Source organism: Coffea arabica, chromosome 2c (genome assembly GCF_036785885.1).
Source record: "Coffea arabica cultivar ET-39 chromosome 2c, Coffea Arabica ET-39 HiFi, whole genome shotgun sequence".
NCBI lineage: Eukaryota > Viridiplantae > Streptophyta > Magnoliopsida > Gentianales > Rubiaceae > Coffea > Coffea arabica.
The window spans coordinates 3180990-3200051 of record NC_092312.1 but is presented as its reverse complement, the minus strand read 5'-3'; the positions used below and the strand labels follow the sequence as shown (position 1 = coordinate 3200051).

The window sequence follows — 19062 nt, the reverse complement described above, 5'->3', positions numbered from 1 at the left end:
ATGGGCTATATAAATAACGGAATAAAACAAATTATTATGTTCAATGTTTATTTTTTCCACCACTCACTTGAGTGAGTTGAGTCCATACTACAGAGTACTCGAAGATGCTAACTCAAAGCGTTGTGTGGATTGCAACTTTTCAAGAAATTTTGAAAAAAAAAATATTATAGCACCTTTAGGACGTGATATATATAAAATAAAAAATTATATAAAAAAAATATTCACGAAAAATATGAAATTTTCTCGCAAAAGCCTTTTACCATTTCAAATCAAAACTTCAAAGAAAGAAAAGCTTACCAGTTCAAAGGTTGACTCGCGGCTAGGATTTTTTTTTTTTTTTTTTTTGTGGAAAAACTATTGAAAAACGCTTACTTTGTCAAAACAGTCAAAATGGGCATAAATGATGGAGAGCCACGGGTGTCCGGGTCAATCTTTACGAGGTTCAACTAATTCCACTCCGGCTCGGAAGGAGAGGTCCCATCCCCCTGAACACGATAATCACAGACTCGGACCCTTGCGGATACTGGATACCAGCTCCTAAGGAGGTTTGCTGTGACCAACCGAGTTGCCCATGAGGAACAGACAATTTGGTGGGAGGCAAGAGTTGAACCCTTGACCTCCTACCCCACCAGAAGAGATGGTGGCCACTGAGTTTTCTCGAAATATGGAAATATACAATTTCTATTTGGCATACGCTTATTAATTTTCCTCAAATCTCTTTAAATCTTTTCTCCTATTCTTCTCCTAAAAGTTTCATCTAGTTGTACCTTCTCCTAAAAAATATTTGGGCTTTTTCTTTTTGATCATTTCTTAAATTAATAAAATTATTGCTTTTTCTTAAGAAAGAAAAAGAGGCAGACAGTGAGATGATGAAGGATCACATCACCTTATTCACCTTCATCCTTATTCACCTTCATCTGTGAAATGTGAATCTAAACACTTGTTAGTGATGTGTAGGCATTGCTAAAATTATTTTTCAAAATTTATTTACCTATAATATCAATACACATTTCAACCATCTGTTTATTTCACATATATCATATCAAAAATATGTTACAATATTTTTTATCAAAAATTATGCCAAATAATCTACTGCCCAGACACACTCACTATTATTTCTCTTACAAAAGCTTTTCTTTTAGCACAATCTTAATTTTTTGAGTTTGAGGCTTTGAATACAAAAAAAAAATTCTGAATTAGAGAAAGGTAGGAGCTCTATAAATAAGATATCTCTTTAATTTAATCAAATGATGATGACGTTTGGTTAGGTTAAACTAGGTAAACTACAATTAATACGTACATTATCGAACTAAAACATAAAAAGCGCGCTGACATCACAGGAAATTAATTAGTATTATGGGAATATCCCCTTCCCTATCTATATCTATATGTATTCAGGAAGGGATTTTTAGCAGAAACCCTCTCAATGACTTCTAAACTTCTCATTCTTTTTTCTAGATTTTTGTATTTATTTTAATACATAAAATGTAGTGGGTTATAACCCACCTTATCACCCATCAATATTCCCACTATCTCACTCCCACTATGTTAACTCATCCTATAACCACTCCTACAAATTCTCTATTTCCACTATCCCACTATCTCACCCCCCACACTCTCTCATTTTCTTATTTGTTTTTGGTTCTCTATTCATTTTGTAAATGTATTGATTTTGTTTCTTTTATGAGCTGTAATGGAAGATATTATGTGCAGAGACTTTAGCAGAACTCAATCTTCTTGCGGAGAATTGGAAGTATATTCTTGCCAACTTAATTTTTCAGGTCAGTCCCCTCTGCTTTTTAAGTATGTTTTGCTTTTGCTTTGCTTTTTGTCATGAATGATATTGCATTGATTTTCTGATCATCCATTATTTCTGAAAATTTTTTACAAAATTCTATGAACGGTTGTTTGCTTATTGTTACACTGTAAAGCAAAGATAGTCAATAGTGGGATAAAATATAAACACAAAATCACAATCGCATTTCTAACATAAGGTATTGCTTGTTTATATAATTGCGAATGGTATAGATTCATGATTGAGGGTTTTACTATTTCTAACATAAATTGTATATTATAAAATTTATTTGTTTGCATTACTGAAATTTTTTTAATTATTTTTTATTGCACATTTATCACATAAAAAAGGTGTTACAATAGTTATTTTCATAATTTTATTCCAAAAATGATCATGCATGAAATAAAAAAAATATTTTTTGATAATAAAAAATAATTAAAAATGGTTTATAATTAGAGAAAAACAATTCAGATACTACTAATAACTAAGGCACTATACGTCCATTATTAAAATTGGATTAATTTTTAATTTCGTCAGAAATTCTTTTGGCAAAATTGCATTCTAGCCTTTCTTTTCTTTATCATTTTCTCTCTGCATTGACTGCAATAATTTTCACTTCACTTTTAATGATTGGCCTTTCAAAATTGATAGAAAGAGAGTTTATTAGCATTCAAATAACTGTTCTATGTTGCATCTTTTTGAGATGCTAAAGAAGGTATGAAACTTCTTGAAGGATGGTATCCTACTTTTTAGAGTTTGAATTGAAATATTACCTTCATTTTTTATATTTTTGTATTTTTGCATCCACTGGATTAGAAAAAACGCGTCCTTCTAAGTTTGGATAATGTTCAGTAGTGATGCCAAAGACCTAACGATATCTATATGAAAAAAAAATCCAAGGGACATAATTATATATCATACCAGATATCAGGAAACTGCACAAAAGAAATAATCCTGACTCATATTTCGGCGCTCTACCTGACTCAAGACAGTGATTTTAAAAAAAAATCTGGTTTCTCTTGGTATTTGAAAAATTCTGAATTCTAACTGAACTTAAACCAAAAGAATAAATTAAAAATTATAGAGGCTGCCAAATTAAAAGACAATATTGAATTAGATATTAAAAGATGGTTTAAATATAGTAGGGACTACGAACCAAAATCTTTGAAAAACAATTCTGTATCCAAAAAATAAAAAAAAAATCTACAAGAACAAACTCATTTTCCCAAAAAAAAAAGAAAAAGAAAATAAGCCTATAAGAACATACGCCCTTTTCCAAATTTAATAATTTATCTATATTATGAACATATTATAAACTAATACATTCCTTTTTATTTGATATTAAAAATTGATTTTAAATATACAAGTGATAGCAGAGGGAATGAAGCAGTTAGCGACATGTGAAAAAATCGAAAAGGACAAAAGCAATTAGAGGAATAATTTCGCACAAAATTCATGGGTTAAAGTGCAATTTGAGGTATAGATGGGAGACATTTTAGTGCATTTATTGGTTTGTTTTCAATAAGTAGTGATTGGTTTTGCGGGATTTGGGGGGTCTACATATACCAAAATATATTTATATAGGGATTATTTCATTAACTATGAGTGCTAATAACAATTCTATTGGTGCGTAATTTTCATTTGATTACAACACAATTATATTAAATTCTATTGATGCTACTTCTATATTAACTATTGTATTTTTTTGTTAACAATTCTCATACAATGTATCACTTACTACACATAATATAAATACAAAAACTATTTATTTTTGATTTAATATATATATTTTTTCTAGATCAAAGAAATGAAAATATTGCCTCTCTTCAAGTTCGACAGCTAAATATACAGTTTTTTATATCGTCAAAGATCGTGCATTTTCATTTGTAGTACACACTCCACAAAATTCAACATAGTTAATTAAATTATCAATTTTGACTTTCGTACTAAAAGTGGATTGGTGTGAAGAGTGTTCGCACCTTCAAGAAAGATTATCAAATCGAATGCTTAGTATTTGTAAGTATTTCATTTTAACAACATTCAATTGCATTCATTTGTAGAAATATATCATTCCCTTTTTTAATATAAATTTTAATTTTTTTTTTCAGGATCCATCTTTCGAAAAAAGACAGTTCTTGAATGATATACACATTCTATTATATTTCAAACTATTGTTAAACAGATATTACATTTAAATTTTGTTGGTTCAATTTTTTCACCTTTAGTTGTTCACCATTTTATTTTTTTTAATAATATCAGCACCGTGCGTAGCACGGGTATTCACACTAGTTTCATTTAAGAGAGAGGGAAAAAGAAAAAATAAAAAAGGGGAAGGAAAAAGGAAGGCCCTGTGAAGGCGGGGGACTGCAGTGATAAATCAACGCAAGTACAGAACCCTTGCCGCTGAGAATTGAGATCACACAATTCAGAGGACCCATTCATTTGTTGCTCTCGGGCGTAGTAATGGGGAACGCGTACTGTATCTTTTGCGGGTGCGTGGGCCAGGCCAACGTAGGCGTCGTGGAAAAATGGGGCCGGTTTCTGAAACTGGCGCAACCAGGTCTCCACTTCTTCAATCCTTTCGCCGGCGAATGCCTCGCCGGAATTATCTCCACTAGAATCAGTTCTCTCGACGTCAAAATCGAGACCAAAACCAAGGTCCTCCCTCCTACCGGTTTGCAATCCTTTGTTTTCCCCTTAAGAAAATATAATACATATATGGATGAATCAATGAATAAACACCGAAGTGACTTATGTTGACTGTTGCGAATCCGGAAATCCTAAAACGACATCGGTTCTCTTCCTGATCGCCTAATTCTGGATTGATTTTCTTTGACGAAAGATTCTTATCTCGCCCGTTTCTCGATGATCATCTATTTTAACTGTGTTATCGTGGACGAAATCTTGTTTCTCTGTTTCCCCTTTTTTATTTGTTGACGGTAAGGTTTAAATTGTAAATTAGTGTACTATAGACTGGATGAAGTGAAAGTCAACCAAAAAAATTCAGTTTCTGTTCTTGAGCTCTGCTTGTTTTCTTATTTGTTTTACGGTATACTATATCACCACAAGCTTCTAGATGTATGATCCGTTAGAGTTGACAATATTCATCCTGCACCTTTTACCTTTTTGGTCCGAGGAGTCACAACTTTACAGCTTTACTTATTAGGTAATATAGAGACCTAAAGATGGGCAGATTTTCCCTGTCCCTTCTACGAAATTCACATTGTCAGCAATGTTGGGATTTTATAAGGTGTTTTTCCTTTTATGCTATGAATCTCATTGTTGAATTCTTGAAATCATGTAACTCAATTGCTCGGTAACTTTGGCATGAATGTTTAGTTTGTGTCAAATTTTAGTTGAATCACTATCCTCTAAAGTGAATTCATAAGCTTAAGAACTTCTGAAGTATTCACAAATACTTCGTATGCCAAGAATTATGAGATGTTCGACTCCAAATAATTTCAGAATTACATTGAACAATCAGAATCAACATTTCAGGATTTTAATTATGCTTCGGATGAGCCTTGGCTTTTTTTTTTTCACCTTTGTTTGAAAGCAATAAGTTGTAGTCTTACAATAGAGAGTATCACTTGTCTTCCATTCTACAGGACAATGTCTTTGTCCAAATGCATTGCTCGATTCTGTATCGAGTGATCGGATCAAATGCTGATGATGCATTCTATGAGTTGCAAAATCCCAGGGAACAGATTCAAGCATATGTATTTGATGGTAGTTTTCTTAATTCTGCAACATTTTTGGTATTAACGACAATTTTTGACATTGCTGACCTTACTCTTAAATAATCTATATTCATGTGATTGTTGTATTTCTTTCACAGTGGTTCGAGCTCATGTTCCTAAAATGAATTTGGATGAGCTTTTTGAGCAGAAGGGTGATGTAGCTCAGGCTGTATTGGAAGAACTTGAGAAGGTAAATTGATGTGGCATAACATTTCCCAATTATTCACGCCTCTTGCTTTTCATGGATATCAAAAGATGATTTGCCTGTGTTGTACTGCTCAAAGTGAGGATGATATTAGTAGTTCTGAAGAACTTTCTCTTTCTCTCCAATATCCCAGGCATGCTTGTTTCCTTGATTGAAGTTTTATAATTAATTGAGAGTTGATCTCTTGAAACAGATTTCAAGGATGAAATTTTACATTAGTACAACTTTGACCAGTGTCTTCAAATGTTGCTTAGAAGATAATCTGTGCAAATATTTTTCTTCAAGTCCTTAATCCTGTTTTAAATCTGTTTCAGGTTGATAATTTGCAGGCTTTTCTTTTTGGTTTACCAAATGTTGATGAATCTTCTAATTGATGAAGAAGTGAATAGGTTTTTTTGTTAGAATTTGTGTTATACTTGTAACAATTGAGGAAGTAGTCCTTTAACTGTCAGTGGCATATTGTTTGCCATGCAAGAATAAGGGTAATTAGACATTGTACTTGTGGAGTCTTTCATTTGTATGAGGAGATTTTATTTTGTGATGCAAAATGGATGTATGGGACTCGTGATCAAGTATACCTATTTAGATCTCTCTTTTTCATTGCACTTCTTGTTAGTCAATAGTAGTTGTCATGCTGAACAGTGTAGTTTAATTTTTCAAATGCTAACCTATTAACTTTGCTTATGAAGATCACCTTGTTCAGAATATCAATCTTATGTTGAATGCATGACTCAGGTAATGGGAGCATATGGATACAACATTGAACAGATACTGATGGTGGACATTATTCCTGATCCCTCTGTGCGCAAAGCTATGAATGAGATAAATGCAGGTGAGGATGTAGGACCCCTAGCTATTTGAGGTGTTATTCTGCAAATTTCTCCATACTTCAGTTCTTGGTGTTGGTTATATAACGAATCAACATTATTCTTTCATGTGTTCCACACTACTTTTTTGGGGTTTTTTTTGGGGGGGTGGGGGTGTTGTTCAGAGGGGTTAAATTCACAGAGATTCCCCCAAAACTGATCCATATATATGACAAGTTTTGCTTTTGGATCACAAGAATGCAGCAGCTGCTGTTTCTATCTGCATCTAGTTTTGTTTTGCCTTGGTTTTTCTATGAACAGCGTTCTACATGTATGTGTATTTTGGTGGTACGTCTTTTTGGTCTTTAATTTGGAGTTAAAAAGTACAAATCTCTCCAGATTCTCTGTATCAACACACACACACACACACATTTCACTGTAGCTGTTAGGCGGCTAAATGTCCTTTTCTTATTCTGCATAATAGCTCAAAGGCAACAGCTGGCTAGTGTGTACAAGGGAGAAGCAGAGAAGATCCTGCAGATTAAAAAGGCAGAAGCTGATGCTGAAGCAAAGTATTTAGGAGGAGTTGGGGTTGCAAAGCAGAGACAGGCAATTACAGACGGCTTGCGAGAGAACATTCTGAATTTCTCTCACAAAATCGAAGGCACCTCAGCTAAGGAAGTGATGGATCTGATCATGGTCACCCAGTATTTTGATACAATCAAGGACCTTGGGAATTCTTCCAAGAACACTACAGTTTTCATACCCCATGGCCCTGGTCATGTTCGGGATATTGGTGAGCAGATACGCAATGGCCTGATGGAGGCCTCCAGTGCACAGATATGTGCTGAATAGGTTTATTGGTTTTTCGGATGTTCAAAGGATTGAGGAGTTATTGGTTTGATAATCACATCAGGCATTACATGGTTATACGTTTTTCTCGTGATATTGTAAATGGTCTTTTTTGCCTAAGAATATGGTGTAGTATCTCACTGTTTGATTAGGATCCCGTTCTTTTATTAGGATTCAGGGTCTTTTCCCGAACCTCGAGGCATTTTGCCACGAGTTTTACTTGCTTAAATGCGCTATTCTCTGTTCTTCCATGGAACCTTTTTCATCTCCGATTTTATTGTCTGCACTATTAGCACACATCTGGCGTTGCCCTACGCTATGCCTTCCTCACGGATTAAATGGGCATGGTGCGCTCAGCTTATAAGGGGCCGCTACACTCTCTCCAAGAAACTCACTGTTTTTTGGGCCTCCCCGGTGATATTCTCATTCGGCAGTTTTGGTTTTTTTTTTTTTTTTTTTTTTTTGTGGTAACAATAACATTTTTATAATTTAATTTATCCTATTTCATAGAGAGGAGTCTAAAGAGACCGTGTAAGTAATTGGCAGGTATGTAGATTTGACTAGATTAAATGAGTGTTATAACAGTTTCTTTTGAATTTTTATCACTGTAGGTGAGGTTCTAAATCTGTCTCACAATTCAAAGAGGAGTTTAATCCCTTTTTAAATTTTTTTTTACTATAGGTGAGATTTTAAATTTTGATTTATAGTCCAACGAGGGATTTAGTCAAAGGCAGTGGTTGCTTAATTTCTTTTCCCATAATTAGAGCTGTTAAGTTAATCAAGTAGCTCGAAAGCTCGTTAGAGCTCGGCTCGTTAATTTTGGTTAACGAGTCGAGTAGCTCGTTAGAGCTCGTTAATGAAGGGCATATTTGTTATTTTAGAAATTAAAATTATAAAAATTAAAAATTATAGGTTTTTATTAAGGTTAATTTGCACGAGCTCGAACTCGTGAAGCTCGACTCGTTTGTGATAAACGAGCCGAGCTCGAGTTCGAACTCGAGCCACATGTACATTTAACGAGCCGAGTTCGAACACATTTTTAAGCTCGTTTTCCTAACGAGCTCGAGTTGAGCTCGGCTCGAATTAAACTCGAGTCGAGCTCGACAGCCAAATACTCGGCTCGATTAACAGCTCTACCCACAATGTACGTTTAGGGATTTCTTTTCCATTTACACCACAATGAATGTACGTTTAGGGAGGATACTAGCCGCTAGATGCGCACGTAGTGGTTTTTTATGGCCCTACATGAGCAACTGATTATGCGTTATCCAATAAAGAAATTTGACATGAGCAAAGCCAGAGCAATGCATCAACCATGAAAAAAATTTAAGATCGTGAATATGATGGATAAGTTTTGCTAGTATTACTTAACAAGTGCTTGTTAATGTTGGGGGTATTCAGTTTGCTCCTATTATTATTAGTATAGCTAAATCAAACTCAATTTATAATTATTATTTTCACTTGCATTTATACAGTTTTCTAATTGAACTCTACTTTTTCAAAACATTTAACATTAGAACTCTATTTTAACGTGTGCCAATGGACAATAGTTAGATAGACTCATTCTTCTTCTTTTTCTATATTATACGAAATATTAACATTGTGTTTTATAAGCACTACAAACATAAACCAACATAGTTGTGGACATCTAGACATACTCAGGCGAAACTAGGATTGCAAACGACTCAAACGGGCTCGCGAATTAATTTGGTCAAGACTCGATTTAACCTCGGTCAGCTTCCAACCAAGTCAACTCGAGTATACAGATATTCAACTCGTTGGCTAGCCAAATCAGATCAAGCACGTATGTTTTCAATATTTTATATTATTAGTGATGAAATTATAAGTGTGTCCCAATATTTATATTACTTACTAGTGTGAAATATCTATTTTATCTATTTCAAAAAATTTTAAAAATATTTTTTATTTTAAATTGAACTCGAGTAGGGTTGAACTTGAGCTCAACTAGACTCGAACTAGAGTTCAAGTTTGAGTTCGAGATTTAGAATGAAAGTTCGTTGAGTTTGAGCCTAGCAAAATTGAGCCAATCTCGACTGAATAAAGTGAAAAATCTACTCGATTTGACTCATTTGCAGTCTAGATGAAGCCTTTAAAAAGCCAAAAAAAAAAAAAAATGTTGTAAACATCTTTTCTTCAGATTGGATTCATTCTAAATCGCAAATATTTTTCTTTATCAATCGCAAATATTTTTCTTTATCCGTTGGGTATACTAGTCGCGCTCTTTTGACAAAATATTTTATTCGTTTAGGCATTAGAAGTACCCAAAAAAGCGGGGAAAACAACACTTAGTGATGAGTTCCCCGTGCCAAACCTAATAATTGAATCATAACATTATCAGAAAAAAATCATGATGTATATTCTCTCGCAATTATGGTGTATCATAACATATAGGCAATACAAGTAGAGATCCGATGGGAGCAATCATTTATGATTTTATTACTTTGTCGAAGGCAAGTTAAACTATGCAAAAGATGATGACTTCAGATGGTACCACTCGGGTTGGTCCCCAGATTGATCCAAACATTCTACCTATCATGCAAAAGGATAAAACCAGGAGCAAAGAAAGCGTTTTACTTAATTTTCTGACTAGTATCTTCTTGTAGAAATTTATATGCTGGAGACAAGATGGATTACTTTCCCGAGCCCGACTACACACCGTAGTGATGGTTACCTAAAAACTTCAGTAGTAGTTCCTCTCACAATGTAGCTTCAACCGGTCAAAAAATGATGGGGGCGACTAAGAACCCCTCGTTTGTTTTGCGAGTCCAGTTCAACAGCTTGGACTTGGTGTGCAGTTTTTAGTCGTTGTGCTACCATATGCTACTAAAGCAAATGTAATTTAGCTAGGAAATTAATATTAACACTATCTCAAATTTTTTAGTGTTACAAATCAACATTTATTTCCTAATCGCTGCATGCATATGTGCATATGTACCGGTGACTGTACCGTACCGGAATCCCAAAAAGATAAATCACGGTTATGTTAATTTTAGGAAAAAAATTGTTCAAAACGTTCTTCACGTTTCGTCAGATGAAATTTTTTTTGTTCTTTGCTTTTAAAATGATAACTTTACGTCTCTTATAAAACCAAATCCATAAATTTGGTTTCAACTTAGATTTTCGACCATTTTTTAAACCGAATTCATCACAGAACTTGCACACGATCATTTTTTTAAGGGCAAAAAAAAAGTTAGATCTTGTTTTTAGTTAAATAAATGACCCAATCCAAATTCATTTTTGCTCCTAAAAAAAGTAAGATCTGATTCGAATCTTATTCCTTTTTTTTTTGGTCCAAAAAAAAAGATCAAATCCAATCCATGTTCATTTTTATCACAAAAAATGTGGGGTTGGACATTTTTGTACATGAAAAATGTAAGCATATGAGTCACGTGGTGATTTCAGACTAAAAAGTGTTCGAAAATATAGGTTGGGACCAAAGTTTATTAACTCAAATTTGAAAGGAACATAAAGTTAATATTTTAAAAGTAAAAAACAAAAAAATTTGTTTAATAAAATGCGAGACAAGTATTGAACTAATTCCCCTTAGTTTTAAGCATAAAGCATGTGCCCAAAGGGAAAAGGTAAAACTAGCTTGGGAAATTAAAAATCCCCATGATTTCACGAGCTTACTTGACTGCAATTTAATAATAATATAATAATAAAGCTAATTGAATCAAACTTAAAATCCCAGGCAGTCTTGGGGGCCCCGGCGGATGAGTTATGTTTGGGGAAGAGAAAGGAAAAAGGACGGCGTCATGTTTTTCACATGCATTTTTTTTTTTCCATCACTGTGGATATCCGGATATATACCCGACTAATCTCACAGCGCTCCAGCAGAGCGGACCCGATTGATTCTGAAGAAGATAATAACTGAATTGCTGCCCGGGATCGAACCCAAGTGAAACTCACCTAAGGAGGCTACTTCCACCAGCAGACCAACCCAGCGCAGGCATGAAACAAAATGTTTTTCGCGCGCATGAAACATAAGTCATAAATAAAGCCTCCAGACTCTAAAGTTTGAGAAAAATGGTCAAGTGTTCAATCCAGACATCCTTCAAAAATTGGCAGCCTACAAATACACAGTAGTAAAGCCAATTCGTAGGCGTTATTCCTTAACGCAAAAGTATTGCTTGGATTTGGACGCAGGCAAAGCGACGAAGTTCGTCTTGCCTCATCGCACGTTTAAGGTCCTTTCTCACAAAGTAACATCAACTTTCTCCTCGAGTGGAAATAAAACGTAATTCCTGAATTGCGCATTCATAAACTTGGCCAGATATGGATCATGATTCACATCCTCTTTTTCAAACCTGTATATGTATATAATAATAAGCATCCCACGTTTTTACAGAATTCTGGCAACGTTTGCATTACTTGACCGTGTCTGGTTTTCTTGAATTAGCTGCGAATTAAATCCAAACACTCAAGACTGCAGTTTACACAAGTAATCAAGGATGGAGGAGGATAATCATGAGGGGAACATGCAAAATTTGGAGATTTCACTGCAGCAAATCATGTTCATCTTCCCAACCTCTTCAACACCAGACGAGTGAAAGAGCTTTTTGCCAGTTGGTGAGCAGTCAGCATTAGTTTGCCTCACCTTACCGGCATAATCGTCCCTCACTCCACAATTTCAGTGTTACCTAATCCAAGCCAAAAGCGGGGAAAAAGGACGAAGAAGAACTCCAAGAATTTCGGGAAAAAAGAAAAAGAAAAAGAAAACGTGTGCTCTACTCATCATCGCCTTGATTTAGAATCCATTCCAACTTCCAGCTTTTATTTGCATTCCCTGTAGATGCTGTTTTGGGTAATTAATTGATATCATCTCCTTGACAAACACGAGAGGATCAAGAATTTCTGGAAGGTAGCTCAACATTCAAACGTCAAAGTGCTTTATGGGGGGCTCCATGGCGGAAAAAAGTAACAATGGGGCATGGTTTCTTGGAAAATCTACTGAAATTGCAACCAAAGGTGTAGTGAGGGAATTATTGAATACCAAAAGGAGAGCACCACTTTTACCCCCCCTATAATTGGGGTACGGGAAAATCACTACTGGTTCTTAAAGCGTCCATATGCAGTGTTGCCCTACATTTAGTATTAATCAGCCTACTTTTCCTACCTTTCATTAAAGTCTTCAAAAGGCTATGATGAGCATGAAGTCTAGTAGCAGTACATCGAAACATTTGCCTCCCAGCTACTTCAATGTCTGCATGTCCGCATCCAGCTCACATTCGGTGCCTGGAGCTCTCAGCTTTCTGTCATTTTCAGTTTCTTGAGCAAAATGATAATGGCAAAATCAAGCATCAAACTTGAGGGTATCACGATCCACCATGGGTGTACCAAAGTAGAGCCTGTAAATGAATTCAAAGTTCGTTTAGATATCCTTTTCTTTCGTATGACATGCAGTTGATAAGCAGTACGACAGCCTCCGTTTGCTTGCACTTTCCTCAAAAGACCTCTCTCAAAACAATCATGGCATTGCCAGAATTACTAACTCATTGCCATTCAATTTCCATTTTTTTCGACGTTCAGGGGAAAAGTCGGTAAAGGGCCCTGCCTGATAATTACGAGTGTAGGAATTAGGATGTTTAGAAAACAAGTTACCCTGAAGATCAGAGCTTTGTGACCTCGGTTACTGACCGAAGCTTAAGAACGCAGAAACATGAAAAAGAGGGAATTCAGTTTGTCAACAAAGAACGCCCTTTATCATTACTTACCTTTCCCAACCGTAAATAAAGCATGAGATGGAAAGCCAGTCTTCATGGTGGGGGCCTTGGCATAATCTGGAAAATGACTGCCTGGGCATTTCCATACGAGTAAACTGTGCTTCCACTAACAAACGTCTCCTTCTCGTCTTTCCCGTGTTGACCAATGCAATACATAAGTCCAGTTACCATTTCAATTTTCACCTAACAGACTCAGGATTGACGCAACTGCTGCAGAAGGTACTGCATATGCTAACAGATGCATATTTCATGTACATAGTTGAACTTATATAGATAGTCCGTGGATTTTTTGAACTTATACGGTAGTAGAGTTCCTAATTTTCGCATCTTGTGGCACTTAGATTGGCAAAAAATATTGCCAGTCAGGGAATTGGTAACTGACCCATGCACCAGAAGGAAAACATGAATTCATAATCAGTAGCTGTTCGTACCAGTGAAGTGTGATTTTAGGATTTTTCTTTTTTGTTATAAACACGCATGTTTGATTTTTTTTTTTTTTAATTCTTATTTTGACAGACACATGAAGCTGTAGTGGCTCTGCATGATCAACATCATGTGTAGAAGCCAAGCAAGATGATTTGTATATTCTCTAAAATATGCAGGGAGCTTAAAAGTCCGCACCAGTGCAAATTACAAGATAATAATCCCCAAAAGAGTGATAAAAGCAAATAACTGTATTGAAATTTAACAGATCATGCTGCAGATAACACAAGTATGTTACATGTCAAGCATCAATAAAGAAGTCTGCTGCATGAAAATTTTTGCGAAGCAGTAAAGAAAATCAGCTCAAAGTGCTGCAAAACAGAGTGATCACAAGAAAACAAGGAAAAGGGGATCAAAAATTTCAGAAATCTTTGTAAAATTAAAGGCAACCAAAAAGCATGAAAACTTCATTATACTGATATCTCCCGATAGAATTCACTCAACTTGTCACTCTCTTTCTGAAACATTCATCATTGACAGCTGAAAAAATCCATGGATCCCAGTTGCACACAGTTGGAAAGAGTAGTATGGCCTGTGAAAAAGAAAACAAGGCAGCCAAATATTTACGCGGAAATGATATTGATGGCATGCAGTGATGTTATCTATTCCTAGACAGCTGCATCCATTAAAGACGAGAAATTTGTGGTTAGATATCAATAAGGCAATTCAGTCAGTATCTGACAACATCCCGCAATTTCTTGGGAGTACCTCAACATTCGCCGTTTACTTAAAAGAATGGTCCCTCAATGCAAACGGTACACAGACTCAAACCAATGGCTAGTACAACTGCATGGCACGAGGTAAAAAGGTCGTGAATGTTATTGTAGCGAGTTAAGCTAGAAACCAAGATGTTGATAACTTCTCGCTCTTTCCAATGAACTATTTGATAACTTGAAACGATAAAAGTTGTGCTCTCTAGATACAAGAACCTCTGCTTCCCATCTAATGGGTCAAGAAATCATGTTCCTAAGCAGTTTCTGATAATACAGCTGGTTGATTCTCTGAATTCCCCTAGCAATAGTATCCCATAAAATCTGACACTAGGAGTTACAAAATAAAGAAGTCCAAAGAATCTAACAAATCCTAGATTAGAGTTCTATAGGAGTCCCCAAAAAGCAAAAAAAGGGGCATTACACTGAGTTCGCATCTGCAAAGACCTAATTTAGCACGTCATCCGCACTCTTTGCAGCACCAAACAATTCCACATCCTTCTCCTCTGCACAAGAGAAATCCCGTCTTTCAAGCTTTGCATGAGCAGCAACATAGATCATCTTCTGAGCCCGGTCCATGCAAGCCCTGGGATGTCCTTGCAAACAAATCCATCTCATGATTGACCAATTGCACTTAAACCCACATGTAGTAGCATGAAGGAAAAGAAGCCTAGCAGCAACTTTACCCAATGATTTGAACTCTTTCAGACAAGTTTCCCAAACAAGCCTACTGCTTTGAGGGTTTGCAATCCTCATCTTCCCAGTCACAGGGTCTTGCTGTTTTACCTGAACTGCCTGAGCATATAACGGGTCTAGCCCTTCTGATCTCCACTTCATAAGCTCCATCAATGCGATATGAGCTTCCTCCCTGGAAACTAATCGTGTTATGAGCTTATCCACATCCTTCTCTTGTTCATGCGTCAAGCAATTAAATGGTGGAAGGTACTTCCCGCTAGCATCTCGCATCAAGTATTGGGGATCAAGCACAAATGCAGCAGACCAGGCAGGATGGTAATTTTTTTTAAATCGCCTTTCAACTATTTTATCCACAGGTCCCTCTGCTAAGCTGAATTTTGCACACCAGTCCTTGACTTTTGTTCTCAACTCTTCCCACAGAGGAAGACACTGCCCAACTAAAGGCTTCTCAGCCTCGATTTCTTGAGCAATTCCCCTGATCAGTTTCACCAGTGATTGAACAGCCTCCAAATCATTCCAGAACCCGACATCCTGAATTGTGTTTGCAACTTCTCTAGCAACAGAGTCCTCTATGCAGACAACCTTATATGAATCATCCAACACCACTAGCTGTAGAACCCGTGCATACCCCAATATGTCCTCTATCATCAATAAAACAGAAGCTAAGTTCTTTGACAAATCACATTTGGGATGAGGAACTCTTATCAAGCCAGAGAGCTCAGCTTCTTGCAACCTAATTCTGTGGAAGTTATCTCTAATCTGAGATTTGCTATTAAAAAAATTTGCAATCTTCAAACAACTATCCGTTACAGTTTGGAAAAGTGGAAGCTCTCTACTAAAATCCTTGATTAAGCTAATAATACCTTGAAGCTGACAAGACAAATTAACCATCCAATGATGCTGAATTTCCAAATTCCTCAATGCTTTGGCTTTGTATTTATCTGCAACTATGCCTACACATTTCTGCACAACATTACTACATATTCCTCTGGTTGCCTCCCATAAAACCTCCTCTGCGTACTGTGATGGCACTGAACCCCCAATACAAACCACCTTTTGAAACACATTAGTCCCGTTAGGAAGATTCACCAGAAACTTGATCACACTTTCTTCACCACACCTGCAGTTTTTACCCTTCCATCCAGCAGAAGCGACTTGAAAGAACACTGCATCCCTAATTCTAGCTTCTGCCTCGAGTTTGACTTGCTCAAACTTAGAATCAAGCCTTGAACCCGAAATTTCCCTTCTGGAAATGGGAGGCAAGCCCACCTGGTTAAGGAAATCTTTAAACTTAGGATGCTCAAGACTTGAAACTGACACCGACCCACATGACTCGTAGAACCAATCAGCCAACAAATCAAAAGCTGAATCAACCTGGTCCTTGCTTAAGGCTGGAGCAGGAGAAGCTCTCGAACATTTAAGCTTCTTCACGCTATCCTCCAGCAATGCCAGTGCACCCAAATCCTCTTTCCCACCGGACAAAACCAACTGCTGTTGGCCCATTCCGGAACCACTACTCGTATTGGCCAAAGGAGTTTGCGCAATTTGGACAGGTGAATAGCCCCCCATTTCACCAAATATTCGCGAAGAGTCAACCATGCCAACTTGGTATGAGCTGGAAGGAGTACCTGTAGGAGTTTCTTGGAAGCTCCGCTTCCGATAATGATTCTGAGAAGAAGGGGAAGCTAATGCAGGCAACTGGGAACCGGTCTTCGGGAGAAAATTGAAATTTGGGCAAGTTCCCCTCTTAAGATGCTCAGAGGCAGTCCTTGAGGGGTTTGAGGCGGAGAAAGCAGCATCACAGAGGGTGCACTTGAGTTTTACGGCCTTAGGGAGGTTGGTCTCGGGGTTTCTGACGAGAATGGGTTCCAGATGAGCCCAGTACCAAGCTCCTTTACCCTTGATAGCCTTCGTACGGACAGTTACAAGACCTTCGTATCGCTTGTTGACGGCCTTCACCGTCACGTCCTCGCCTACGGCCGCCAAGTCAATCGGGTTCAAATTTACGTTAGACATTGGGAAAGAACTGAGACTTTTTGGCAAATGGGAGCGCGAGTTCCGGGAATTTCCCTCAAGAATCAGTTGAATAGCCGGATTTTTTTGTTGGTCAGAGGTAGTTGACGAGCTCGGTGAGTGTTTGGTTTGGCTTTGCGGAGAACCATTTTGGCTGTGTTCAACAAAAACCCTTTCAGCCTCCAAGTCACCTCTTTCGCGAAAAAAAAAAAGAAAAAGAGAGAGAGAGAGAGAGCGGCCAGCAACGAGATGGGTATGCCCGAAAGTCGCCGGAGCTACATGCCGGAGAGAGTCGAACTGGGCAGAAAGAAAAAGAAAAATAATTTAGTGTAGTGGCACAGAGTATGTATATTAAATGCTTGAGGAATTGCTTAGCTGAATGGGATCTAAAGAAAGTACAGTCTACGGAGAGAGAAGACGGAGTGGGAGCGTAATCGCAAGAAGAGAAGAAGAGCGATGAAAGGTGAATAATGGGCGAGTCTTGTTCTCGTGTATGTACTATGTAGGAGTAAAACTTATATGATGCCGCTGTTGTTGTTGTTATTAGACGGACGGACGGACGGACGCACCTGTAGAAACTGGACACTGGAAAGAGACAGAGAGGGCTCCGCGATGAGACGAGGTGGTAGTGGTACTACTGGGACTGGCCACTGGGTTGTGGGAACCTGGTATCCACGTGCTGAAGGGAGCGCGTGTACAGAATCTACCAATGGAGTTCTGAGATTTGTCAAACGGCAGGGGCTGGCTGGGGCCCCCCAGGGAATAGCCAATGGTATTGACTCGGTTAGTGTGGTCAACACTGGTGACCCCTGCTGCACATCTGCAGCCACCCCTAAATTTGGCACGAGGACGGAAAAAGAAACCAGAAACCCCGTCTTCCTCTTCATTCTTTCTTCTTCTTTTCACAAATCCCCATACTGGAGAATGAATGACGTGAAAACTGCGCAAAAGTGGTCCTTCCACCTATACATTTTACACTTTTAGTCCCTCAAATATTAAATTGAGGTTGAGGGGCACGGTCATACCCAAAAGGGACAAAGTAGGTCTGTATGTTGCACCCTCTATCTATTTGGTGATGATAGAGTCGTAAAACTCAATATGACGAATGACATAAAATTCACAATTGCCCACAATTAAGTTTAAAAGCAAAAAAAAAAAAAAAATAGAAGAGTAATAAAAGGAAAGTAAATGAATCCAAGTAAGTACTTATTAATCAAGAACATGGATGATGTTCTGAAATAAGTAGTCAAGAACATGGTCGTTATGTGGTGGAAATTTATGACTAAAAAATTCCATTAAGGGCCAGAATGCAACTTACCTTCTAATTGCAAGAATTAAGGCATTCGATAATGAGATGATACCGCTGAGATGTATCACGAAAATCAGGCCAACGATTGACTTTTTTTTTTTTTTTTTGTGATACATTTGCATAACCTACTCTATCCTAATCTATGGGGAGTTTAAAGAGGCTGTGATAGTGGGCTAGTAGGTATACAGTCCAACGCTAATTTTTACCAAAGCTAATTGTGTTCAATGACTTAAACAGTTTGAAGCAGTACATTCTCGAATTCTCCTCAAAACAACAATTCATCAATTAATATCTTCTTGTTTTCTTCTTAAAGTTTTTATAGATAGAGTGACAAAACTTATGTAAGACGCATGAATTGGCAAACCTTGATTAACAACTCATAACCTCTCGCATAATAGGGCAATCATCCAACTGCTGGCCTATTAAACGGACAGTTACTGCTTAAAAATTACAATGCTCCCGAGTACTCCAGCAATTTATGACTGACTAGTGTTGAGGGCACGGTCCAATATGCGTACAGTTTAGAAATAATTATTAATTTTTATGAACATATTAGTTTTTTTTATAAAATTAAATTTTATATAAATTCTTCATAAAAAATTGCAATTTATTCGTAATTTTGTTTCTTTAATACAATTATGATTAATTTGGTAGTGATAGTATTTAAAGAAGTTATGAGAGTTTATATTAGCAAATGTAATTAGGTGAT

The 19062-nt window shown here is 36.9% G+C and overlaps 2 protein-coding genes across 2 annotated transcripts; one reads left to right on the top strand and one right to left on the bottom strand.

Moving 5' to 3' along the window:
• Positions 1-4115: 4115 nt before the first annotated feature.
• On the top strand, positions 4116-7649 carry LOC113725125 (protein PPLZ12-like). Its single transcript, XM_027248117.2, has 5 exons — positions 4116-4453; positions 5404-5524; positions 5634-5725; positions 6476-6572; positions 7031-7649. The coding sequence occupies exons 1-5, from the start codon at positions 4259-4261 to the stop codon at positions 7399-7401; spliced, it is 876 nt and encodes a 291-aa protein (XP_027103918.1). The 5' UTR covers positions 4116-4258; the 3' UTR covers positions 7402-7649.
• A 6827-nt stretch (positions 7650-14476) lies between these two features.
• On the bottom strand, positions 14477-17931 carry LOC113725124 (uncharacterized). The gene is made up of 2 exons (XM_027248116.2): positions 17614-17931; positions 14477-17341 (listed from the first exon to the last, which is right to left on the bottom strand). Exons 1-2 carry the CDS (start codon positions 17929-17931, stop codon positions 14783-14785), a joined length of 2877 nt encoding a protein of 958 aa, XP_027103917.1. The 3' UTR covers positions 14477-14782.
• Between the last annotated feature and the right edge of the window lie 1131 nt (positions 17932-19062).